General features: G+C 50.4%; 1 protein-coding gene across 1 annotated transcript; it reads right to left on the reverse strand.

The window, feature by feature from the left end:
- Nucleotides 1-8,804: 8,804 nt before the first annotated feature.
- LOC138928712 (uncharacterized) lies at nucleotides 8,805-11,793 on the reverse strand. The gene is made up of 3 exons (XM_070286221.1): nucleotides 11,235-11,793; nucleotides 9,407-11,117; nucleotides 8,805-9,177 (listed from the first exon to the last, which is right to left on the reverse strand). The coding sequence occupies exons 1-3, from the start codon at nucleotides 11,791-11,793 to the stop codon at nucleotides 8,805-8,807; spliced, it is 2,643 nt and encodes an 880-aa protein (XP_070142322.1).
- Nucleotides 11,794-12,072: the final 279 nt, after the last annotated feature.

A 12,072-nucleotide genomic window follows, 5' to 3' on the forward strand; every position in this document is an offset into this window, starting at 1 on the left:
TCTCTCCAAACTACTGAAGAGGCAGAAACGATTCTGCCGAGCCGCCATTCGTTCGAATGCCATTGATTGCGTTCGTGGAATTCCACTGTGCACTAAACTGCTGCGCTTTAGTCTTGAGGTGTTGCCATCGACGTAAGATCGACTTGAACTCGGGCTCAGCTGTGGAAAGCAACGGAAAGGGACGTTAGAACATCGGCGAGAGGAATCATCGTCTATTGGATGAACCTGCGTCGTAAAAGATGCGACTCTATTCGCCTTTACATGGGAGATCGGCCCCGTACGCACCCATCGGAAAATAGTCTCTTGGCCTACAAGAGAGCCGCAAATACTTTTTCGGGTGCCATTCAACATTACCGACGGTAAAATGTCGGCACCGATTAGGACGTCCAGTTGCGAACTCTCATAGAACGTCGGGTCTGCCCACTGGAGAGCGGGCAGGTCTCTCAAGGAATTCCGAGAGATTGGATGGGAGGGCAATTTGCCCGCTAGTTCCGGGAGGACATACGCTTCGGAGTCTAATTGAAGACCCGGCTTCGTAGGAGAACGAATTTGGAAATGGCATAGCCTAGTCGACTTCGCGGAAACCGACTGGTTTAGACCAGAGACTTCGGCCTGGATGTTGCGGAATGGCAACTTCATACTGTTGAAAAGCCGTTCGGAAATGAACGTCGCCTCGGATCACGAGTCGATTAAAGCTCGTGCTCGGTAGGTCTTGCCCAAATGGCACACGTCGATCATCGCCGTGCCCTGAAGAACGGCTGTAGTGCCAGAGGCGAAATAGTTTTGCACCGTTAAAGTGCTTGTGGATGCATTAGGGCTGGAGGGTCTCGACGCTTGTGTAGGATGCGAAGAGCTGGAGGAACTCGAAGATTGTGTAGGATGCGAGGAGCTGGAGGAACGCATATTTTCGGAATTCGCAGTGCGGTAAGGCAGCGTATGATGCCTTCCTCTACACGTAAAACAACTGTGAGTGCTTGCGTCGGCTACATATCCTCTATAGCCTCTAATGTGCGATATCTTTTGCTTAGGAAGGTGTTCATCTCTTCCCAAGCCGGAATGTCGGATTTCGACGTCAGGGAATGTTCCCATAGAGAAAGGGTAACTTTCGGCAGCTTGCTTGCGCACAGGAACACCAGCAGACAATCCCAGTTGTCCGTGGATATTTGGGAATGGGCTGGCGCTGTCAAGCACCCCTGAATCGTGGACTGCAACTCTCTTAGAGCATGACCAGATTCTTGGGAGATGGAACTCAAGTTGAACAGAAGCTTGAGTTGGCTGTTGACTAGGAGTCGCTTGTTTTGGAAACGGTGTTGAAGCGCTTCCCACGCAGAGGCGAACCCGTCATTTGTGAGCGGGGATTTGGAGACGATGGCTTTCGACCGGTGTCAGCCTGGGGTTGTTGACATAGACTGCCGTGAATAGGTCCCGGAAAGTGGGCCATCGAAGGTAGTCCCCGTCGAAGACTTCTGTATCGCAGGGAGGTAAGCGGCAACCGGAGGAAATTATTGTCTGGGAGGGTGGTTGCACGGCTTGAGGCGTGGCATTGTCAATTGGCGCACTGATCTCTGCTAAACATGACTCATACACCGACTAGCAATAGTCATATTTGTTCTGCAGCACGGGCAACATTTCGAGGCATCCTTCTTGGGCAATTAGATCGGAGCAGGTGTCGTACTCCGTCTCTACCTTGTCCCATAAGGCTCGCACTTGTTGCAGGCGGACTTGTAGCAGATGTAGGGACGGGGAAGCTTGACCCGGAGTATTGATCTTTGCTTCAAAAATGCTCACACGATCGCTGGCGGCTATAAATTTGAGCAACGACACGGTTGCGGCCGTTGGCGGTTCGGCCTTTGGTTGTTCAGCGGATGCCATTTTGTGGCTGCTAGAGCGTGTCACCCTCAGGAATTCCGGCTTTGAAACAGAGGGAGACTCTGACTTTATGGCAAGCGAAGAGTCGCTAGAAGCTTTTGCCACCGGCCGAGAGATGACTATTCGTGGAGCGTTTGACGGACTTGTCGATCGAAGATCTGTCCCTTTGGATGTGGAAGTCGAGCTTCTGATCCTCGGACTGGAGGACCTGGGTGCTGACTGGGCTCGAATGGGCCGCGGAGAGGATGGGTTCGACTTAGACGGGGAGGAGATTTCCTTTTTATCTCCCTCTACGGGCATACTCAGCTATGCCCTATGAAAAGAGAAGGCCTGCCCCCCGCAAAAAGGAAAGCGAGTGCAAGGAAAAGGAACGAAAATTCTTAATCGCTATGGAAAACCCTGCGGAAAGGCAGGAGCTTGCAGAACAAAAAACGACAGGAAAAGAAAATAGAAAAATCTAGCTATGATCACTCGATAGCAACGGAAGGGAACTGAGCTGTCAGTGACGGAACTACGAACGAGTGCGGATAATCGGTTTTTTTTTTTTTTGAAACTCACAAAAGGATCGTAGAAAACTACGTGGAAAGAATTTTACAAAAAATAGCTGAAAAATTGCTACAGGAGGCCAGTGGAGATGGCTATACTTTGTTTTCAGGACCCGCACGGAAAAATAACGCCTATCAAAAAACTAGCTAAGAAAATAGATACTAGCTAAAATATCGGCTCGACCAAAAAACTAGCTGGCGTATAAAAATAGCTTAAAAAAATAGCCAAAGGAGGCCAGTGGTGGTGGCTATCCTTTATTTCCAGGAACCGCACGAAAAACTAACACCGCCAACAACAAATATAGCTAAAATGAGGAAAATAGCTAAAAACTTGGCTTGACCAAAAAGCTAGCTGGCGAAAAAAATAGCTAAAAAGAGTGGCGGTATTTGTTATTAAAAAATTTAAAAATTTTCGGTTTCCTTAAAAAATTTTGTTCCAGGAACTAATTTTATTTTATCTCGTGGGTGGAAGATGTTTTTCCGTCGGCACTTTGCCTTTTCGGAAACGTATAGGTGCAGGTGTTTGTGCACGCTTAACGAGCAAAAAGGAGACGAAATAGAAATGCACTGTATGTGCGTATGTGGTAAGAGGGCCGTTAGGCAGCCGTATGAATCTGTATGTACATATGTATGAAGCTTTGGATTTTAAGCAATTGCTCAGCGCAGAATAGCGCGAGGGAAGCCAATATGTATGTACAGCTGTGTTCACTGAAATAGCAGTGCGACAGAGGAACAACTTCAAAACGTTTTTTTGTACATATTCCTTTTTGCAAGCTGATCTATTGCACATTGTTTTTGTAAAATGGAACACAGAGATAAGAATCGAAAAAAAATTCCGTTAGATTTGCTCTATTTTTATGTTTTATTGATATTTTTTCACATATGCAGCTCGTTTTGGCTGTTCACTGAAATAGCAGTTTTTAAACCCAGTGAACTTTATCCGTTCTAGACAAAAATCAAGGGTTTTAATTTCGCCATTCCGACCACGAAAAATAATTTATTATTTTTTGATAAATAATTATTTACTTATTATTAATTAATAATTAATTAAAATTATTTTTTTATGTTCATTATTAATTAATAATAATAATTTGTTTATTTTTGAAATGGAGTGGCCAGAAAAGTCATCGTCCTTTTTGGAGGTGGTCATGGGCGTCGCAGAGGGATGGAGTTGGGTTGCCGGCTGCTGAATCCCACGAGAAAGTGCTCCAAAATAGAAATCGTTGGGGGTTGCTTCACAAGTATCACACGTTTTTATTGACTTCAGTTCTTGCTTAATACTAACTTAGATGTACATGGAAAGGGCTTCAGGGACCGCGGAGTGGTGAATTCGCTGCTGGAGAGTAGCGAAAGAGAGGGAGACGGGCAGAACGGAAGAAACAGTAAGCGGGACCGCAAGCGCTAGTCGCTTACACTGCCGACCAGAAATTCCCCCCCCCCCCCCTTGCGCTAGCAAAAGAAAACAGGATCGGCAAAATCATGACTCCAGAACAGCTCCGGAAACGGTCCATCCGAAAACGGTGCTCTGAGCAACAGGCAAACCATCCTCAAGCTTTAGGAACCTCGGTTGGATCAGCTTCGAGTAAACGTCTGAACCCAACACGAGGGAGATGGTCGCCGGGCGTTGGAAGTGTTCATCCGCGAGGCGGATGTCGCTGAACTTTGCCCTTGTGGCGTCGCTCAGAGCCCGAATAGGAGTTCGGATTTTTAGACTCGGGTCGATCTTCAGGACGACCTCGAGCCGGAAATTGCCTGTTCGGGACCGGAGAGTCGCCGAACAGACCTCGTCGTCTTCCAGTCGTGTGATGGGCAGCCGGAAAGCGGCCGCCAGCGATCGGTCGATCCTCCTCACCGCCATGCAGGGGTCTATCATCGCCCCAGTCTCGTACGTCGAGGATCGCGTATCAAGCGCGACGATGGCTGTCGGGAGAATGTTGGTCGATCTCTGCTGTAGCCACTTCGCCACCGACGGGGTCGGAGCGGATGCTTCCTGACGTGGGCCCGCGTTGGCGGCCGGGGGTGGCGATGGAGACCGGGACACGGACCTGGCGGAATGGCGGGGACGTGACCTTGCGGGTTGGTTCGACTTGCGGGAAGGGCGTGGTGGTGACGACGTTGGCTGGGGTGTGCGTTGTGGCGGCAGTTCCTCGTGCATGTGGAGCAAGGTGTGGTGGGTCTCTTCGCACTTCTTGCAGCCGTTTTCAGCGCTCAGTTTGTGGAACCTCTTGGACTTCCGAAGAGGATGGATTCCCCGGCAGACTCGGCAGCGGTAGGATTGAATACCTCGGGAACGTCTGCTATCCAAGGACTGGGCGGTGCGATGACGTGGAGCCATTGTATGACAAACGGGTCCTGCGATAAAAGAAAAAAAAACGAAGTTTTTTAGGGGAAGTACGAACGATCGGACCTCGAAAAGTAAGAAGCCCTAGTCCCTGGGAACGGAGGATTCCGTATCCTCCACAGGGAGAAGTATGACATTATGGAGAGGGCGCTTTATGTGAGGCTCTCTCCAAACTACTGAAGAGGCAGAAACGATTCTGCCGAGCCGCCATTCGTTCGAATGCCATTGATTGCGTTCGTGGAATTCCACTGTGCACTAAACTGCTGCGCTTTAGTCTTGAGGTGTTGCCATCGACGTAAGATCGACTTGGCTTCGCCCTTGAACTCGGGCTCAGCTGTGGAAAGCAACGGAAAGGGACGTTAGAACATCGGCGAGAGGAATCATCGTCTATTGGATGAACCTGCGTCGTAAAAGATGCGACTCTATTCGCCTTTACATGGGAGATCGGCCCCGTACGCACCCATCGGAAAATAGTCTCTTGGCCTACAAGAGAGCCGCAAATACTTTTTCGGGTGCCATTCAACATTACCGACGGTAAAATGTCGGCACCGATTAGGACGTCCAGTTGCGAACTCTCATAGAACGTCGGGTCTGCCCACTGGAGAGCGGGCAGGTCTCTCAAGGAATTCCGAGAGATTGGATGGGAGGGCAATTTGCCCGCTAGTTCCGGGAGGACATACGCTTCGGAGTCTAATTGAAGACCCGGCTTCGTAGGAGAACGAATTTGGAAATGGCATAGCCTAGTCGACTTCGCGGAAACCGACTGGTTTAGACCAGAGACTTCGGCCTGGATGTTGCGGAATGGCAACTTCATACTGTTGAAAAGCCGTTCGGAAATGAACGTCGCCTCGGATCACGAGTCGATTAAAGCTCGTGCTCGGTAGGTCTTGCCCAAATGGCACACGTCGATCATCGCCGTGCCCTGAAGAACGGCTGTAGTGCCAGAGGCGAAATAGTTTTGCACCGTTAAAGTGCTTGTGGATGCATTAGGGCTGGAGGGTCTCGACGCTTGTGTAGGATGCGAAGAGCTGGAGGAACTCGAAGATTGTGTAGGATGCGAGGAGCTGGAGGAACGCATATTTTCGGAATTCGCAGTGCGGTAAGGCAGCGTATGATGCCTTCCTCTACACGTAAAACAACTGTGAGTGCTTGCGTCGGCTACATATCCTCTATAGCCTCTAATGTGCGATATCTTTTGCTTAGGAAGGTGTTCATCTCTTCCCAAGCCGGAATGTCGGATTTCGACGTCAGGGAATGTTCCCATAGAGAAAGGGTAACTTTCGGCAGCTTGCTTGCGCACAGGAACACCAGCAGACAATCCCAGTTGTCCGTGGATATTTGGGAATGGGCTGGCGCTGTCAAGCACCCCTGAATCGTGGACTGCAACTCTCTTAGAGCATGACCAGATTCTTGGGAGATGGAACTCAAGTTGAACAGAAGCTTGAGTTGGCTGTTGACTAGGAGTCGCTTGTTTTGGAAACGGTGTTGAAGCGCTTCCCACGCAGAGGCGAACCCGTCATTTGTGAGCGGGGATTTGGAGACGATGGCTTTCGACCGGTGTCAGCCTGGGGTTGTTGACATAGACTGCCGTGAATAGGTCCCGGAAAGTGGGCCATCGAAGGTAGTCCCCGTCGAAGACTTCTGTATCGCAGGGAGGTAAGCGGCAACCGGAGGAAATTATTGTCTGGGAGGGTGGTTGCACGGCTTGAGGCGTGGCATTGTCAATTGGCGCACTGATCTCTGCTAAACATGACTCATACACCGACTAGCAATAGTCATATTTGTTCTGCAGCACGGGCAACATTTCGAGGCATCCTTCTTGGGCAATTAGATCGGAGCAGGTGTCGTACTCCATCTCTACCTTGCCCCATAAGGCTCGCACTTGTTGCAGGCGGACTTGTAGCAGATGTAGGGACGGGGAAGCTTGACCCGGAGTATTGATCTTTGCTTCAAAAATGCTCACACGATCGCTGGCGGCTATAAATTTGAGCAACGACACGGTTGCGGCCGTTGGCGGTTCGGCCGTTGGTTGTTCAGCGGATGCCATTTTGTGGCTGCTAGAGCGTGTCACCCTCAGGAATTCCGGCTTTGAAACAGAGGGAGACTCTGACTTTATGGCAAGCGAAGAGTCGCTAGAAGCTTTTGCCACCGGCCGAGAGATGACTATTCGTGGAGCGTTTGACGGACTTGTCGATCGAAGATCTGTCCCTTTGGATGTGGAAGTCGAACTTCTGATCCTCGGACTGGAGGACCTGGGTGCTGACTGGGCTCGAATGGGCCGCGGAGAGGATGGGTTCGACTTAGACGGGGAGGAGATTTCCTTTTCCCTCTACGGGCATACTCAGCTATGCCCTATGAAAAGAGAAGGCCTGCCCCCCGCAAAAAGGAAAGCGAGTGCAAGGAAAAGGAACGAAAATTCTTAATCGCTATGGAAAACCCTGCGGAAAGGCAGGAGCTCGCAGAACAAAAAACGACAGGAAAAGAAAATAGAAAAATCTAGCTATGATCACTCGATAGCAACGGAAGGGAACTGAGCTGTCAGTGACGGAACTACGAACGAGTGCGGATAATCGGTTTTTTTTTTTTTTTGAAACTCACAAAAGGATCGTAGAAAACTACGTGGAAAGAATTTTACAAAAAATAGCTGAAAAATTGCTACAGGAGGCCAGTGGAGATGGCTATACTTTGTTTTCAGGACCCGCACGGAAAAATAACGCCTATCAAAAAACTAGCTAAAAAAATAGATACTAGCTAAAATATCGGCTCGACCAAAAAACTAGCTGGCGTATAAAAATAGCTTAAAAAAATAGCCAAAGGAGGCCAGTGGTGGTGGCTATCCTTTATTTCCAGGAACCGCACGAAAAACTAACACCGCCAACAACAAATATAGCTAAAATGAGGAAAATAGCTAAAAACTTGGCTTGACCAAAAAGCTAGCTGGCGAAAAAAATAGCTAAAAAGAGTGGCGGTATTTGTTATTAAAAAATTTAAAAATTTTCGGTTTCCTTAAAAAATTTTGTTCCAGGAACTAATTTTATTTTATCTCGTGGGTGGAAGATGTTTTTCCGTCGGCACTTTGCCTTTTCGGAAACGTATAGGTGCAGGTGTTTGTGCACGCTTAACGAGCAAAAAGGAGACGAAATAGAAATGCACTGTATGTGCGTATGTGGTAAGAGGGCCGTTAGGCAGCCGTATGAATCTGTATGTACATATGTATGAAGCTTTGGATTTTAAGCAATTGCTCAGCGCAGAATAGCGCGAGGGAAGCCAATATGTATGTACAGCTGTGTTCACTGAAATAGCAGTGCGACAGAGGAACAACTTCAAAACGTTTTTTTTGTACATATTCCTTTTTGCAAGCTGATCTATTGCACATTGTTTTTGTAAAATGGAACACAGAGATAAGAATCGAAAAAAAATTCCGTTAGATTTGCTCTATTTTTATGTTTTATTGATATTTTTTCACATATGCAGCTCGTTTTGGCTGTTCACTGAAATAGCAGTTTTTAAATTTCTTTTGAAAAAAGTAAATTTCTTTTAATTTTGTAAAAAAGTAGTTAAGTTAAGGTCGTTATTATAGTTTATACTATATAATACTTTAATAATACCCCTTTACAACGTGTTGGGGGCGGCGCTTCCTTCCTTCGGGAAAATGGGCTGGATGATGATGAAAAGAACTCCCACGGCGCAAGCGAAAAATATTCCGGAGACGAAATGAAAAGTAGCGGGGGCGTCGTGGGTAAATTCAAGATCAGCTTTATTTCGCTGCATACATGGAACTAACTCTAAGCTTAAGCAAACGGCCCGCTTACTCCGCTAAGCGACAGCGGCAGCGGCCGATCCGAGTGTTCGGCAACGAAGCCCGAGGCCCGCGCTCGAGAGTGCGAAAGCGCTTAGCGCTGCGGGAGAGCGAGCGCGGGAGAGCAAGAGGGCGAGAGCGGGCGAGCGTTGCTACGCTGGGAGCGCTTGAGCTTTTGGACGCTCAGACGTTCGGTGGGCAGAGGGGGAACAGGGGCCTCCTGGCGTAAACATTCTCCCCCCCCTTGCAATCACTCGGGTTGCAATAAACCCGTACAGGACGATGGTATGGAGGAGCGGCTGCAGAACGCCGCGGAGTGCCGGACGAGGGCCGAGGAGCGGCTGAAGATTGCCGTGGAGACAAGGTCCGAGGAGCAGCAGTAGACTTCCGAGGCCGGGCACCGGCGCTCCGGGACCGTCGCGCCTCCTGACGCGACTGGCGCGGATCCATTGGCTGTTCGGATAGGTGCAGCAATCACATCGCTGGTCGGAGAAATCGGCGACGGATCTTGAGCGGATGGATCTTGTTGCAGACTCGGCATCGGTAGGAACTGGAACCTCGAGTACATCTGCGCTCCAGCGCTATGGCGCTGCGTGGATGTGGAGACATGCGGTTGGCTATTACTGGCGGAATAGGACGGAGATAAAAATCGGAATTAGTAATAGAACCCTTGCGATTTGGAACACGGAATAGAGCTACAACACCACAGTTACATATAACATCGGAGTGACAGGCGACTGGTTATTGCGGGCAGACGGGCGCCTTCATCGGGAAAGGGACGACCTTCGCTATGGTCGTTGGTGTGCGAATTTGAAATATGAAGGTGCCCGCTGCTGCGAACGGGGTGCATACCCTGGATGGTCATGCTTATGCAGGAGTGTGTGGTGGTGCTGATTGCACGTCTTGCATTGGTCACCACTGCGGCAGGTTCCCTCAGAATGTTCGTGGGCCAAGCAGTTTGAACAATAGCGGTTGTCGAGAACCGCACGGAGCCTCTTATGAGCGCTGAGCTTCAGGAACTGTTGGCATTTCCTGAGCGGGTGGAACCCGTTGCAGATTCGGCAACGGTAGGACTGCGCGCTTTGGGTACGCCTGCTTTCCAAGACAGCGGCACTGCGAATGGGACGGAATTTGTCCACCGAGCGGTTTGACTGGACGGAAATTCGTGTCGAGAACACAGACACGCCGCTCGTGGCCTCTGAAGACACTGGGCCTGAGAGCACCCATCCGAAAATCGTCTCTTGCGCCAGGAGAGAGCCGAAAATGTTATTCTTGGAGCCGCCTAGAAGCACGGACGGAAGAATGTCAGCTCCAATCAGGACGTCGATTTCGGAGCTCTCGGAGAACGTTGGATCAGCCAGCGGGACGTCAGGAAGTTCCTTCAGTAGGTCTCGTGGAATCGGATACGAGGGGAGCTTCCCGGCTAACTGCGGAAGAACATAAGCTGCAGTTTCCAGCTGCAGCCCGGGTCTGGAAGGCGCTCGGATGGCGAGAGTGCAGAGCTTGGTGGATTGGGCGGCAACTGTCTCGTTGAGCCCAGACACTCTGGACTGAACTGGCGTAAATGGTGGGCTAATTTGACGGAACAACCTCTCCGTGATGAAGGTTGCCTCGGAACCAGAGTCGATTAAGGCTCGCGCTTGGAAATCGCGGCCTAAATGGCAAATGTTAATGAGGGCTGTGCCCAGTAGATCGGCTCTTGAGCCGGAAGCGAAACACACTTGCACATCAGTGTGATCTTGAGCGGCGCTCGTGCCCTGTGGAGTAGGCGCCGATCGAGGCCTGGGTGGCGCCGTCGGACTTGGTGCGGTCGCGGAGGGATTATCGCGGTGCAGAAGGGTGTGGTGACGACTGCGGCATGTAAAGCAGCTATGGGCACTAGTGCAATCCCGCTGCTGGTGCCCTCTTGCAAAGCAGTTCAGGCAAAACTGCTTTCTCCTGATGTAGTCGGAGCGACCATCTACATCCATTTCAAGGAAACGCGGACATAGGCGAATAGGATGGTTCTCCCTCGAACAGAGATCGCACCCTCTTGGGGCCGGAGCCACTCTGGCCTCGTAGGAATTCAGCCCGCGCACTGGGGCGCTCGCAGCCGTCGGTCTTGGCGGAATTTGCCCTGAATTGCTAGGCCTGATGTCGTCGATCGCTTCCAGAGTGCGATGCCGCTCTGTCAGAAACGAATCTAACTCGTTCCATGTCGGAATTTCAGCCTTGTTGTGTATGGATTGCTCCCACATCGAAAGTGTGATTTTGGGAAGCTTTAGGGAAACCATATACACTAAGAGACAATCCCATGCCTCGATTTGAATGGAGGACATCTCTAAGGCTGTCAGACAACTCTGGACGGTGCCTTGCAGATCCTTTAGAGCGGATCCGGACTCTTGGGGGACAGCCTGAATGTTGAAAAGGATTTTCAACTGGCTGTTGACAAGTAACCGCCGATTCTCGAAGCGGTCGGTGAGGCTTTGCCACGCGGAGATGAAGCCCTCATTTGTCAGAGGGGCTTTGGATACGATGGCGTGCGCATCGCCACTTGTTTTGGACAACAAGTGGAACAACTTTTCTACCGGTGTGAGGCGCGAGTTGTGAATATATATCGCGGTGAAAAGGTCCCTGAAGGTGGGCCACCGAAGATAATCGCCAGCGAAAACTTATGTGTCCACTGGTGGCAATCGACAACCCATGGACGGGGGTGTGGGCATAGGGGCGGAAGCCGGAGTGGACTGGGCGGCGGCCTTGTCGATTATTCCTTGTAACAGGACCACACACCTCGAATAGACGGAGTAGCAATAACTGTACTTTGATTCAAGCACAGCTGAGGTGGCAGCGCTGTCGGCGGACACGGACAGTAGGTCGGAGCAGCTTTCATAGCTCTTCTCCACCTTATCCCACAGGGCCCGAATCTTATCCCGATGAACCTGGCACATGGCGGGGGAAAAACTATCGGTTTCAGGGGCGCTCGGAGTGTTGATGTCAGCCTCGAAATGGCTCACACGGTCTGTTGTGGAAATGAACTTGCGGAGGGCGATATCGAGTGCGGATTGAGCCATCTTGGCTACCGACCGAGTGGATCTGGATGAGGTACTGGGGGCAGTGTCGAGTGCCTCTTGACCTTTTGCCCTTGGAGTGGCAGTGGTCGCCTTTGGCTTTACTTGATCAGGCCGAGGAGATACGGACTGGGACCCCTCCAGAGTAATTGCCGGAATCAGGGGAGTCTGTTCCTCGTCTCCCGTGGGCATCCTTGACGTCGAATGGGTCGCGAATTAGTTGGTCGCCGCAGGAAACAGACAAGTCCCGAACTCAATGGTTCGAAGACGTGACGGAAAACAAGTTTTGGAATGGGACTTGGGGTCACTTTGGCAAAGGGGCGCAATAGGAACTGCCAGAAGCCGCGGAATTGTATAACTTATGCAGTACAAAATACCCCAGAAAATTCTCCGCACTCGGAGAGGAGGACAATGTGCTCGCTTACGGTCACACTGCCAGTGGATGCTGCGGGTGAATTCACGAATTAAATG

The sequence above is a fragment of the Drosophila kikkawai genome, chromosome 3R, assembly GCF_030179895.1.
Source record: "Drosophila kikkawai strain 14028-0561.14 chromosome 3R, DkikHiC1v2, whole genome shotgun sequence".
Taxonomy (NCBI): Eukaryota; Metazoa; Arthropoda; class Insecta; order Diptera; family Drosophilidae; genus Drosophila; species Drosophila kikkawai.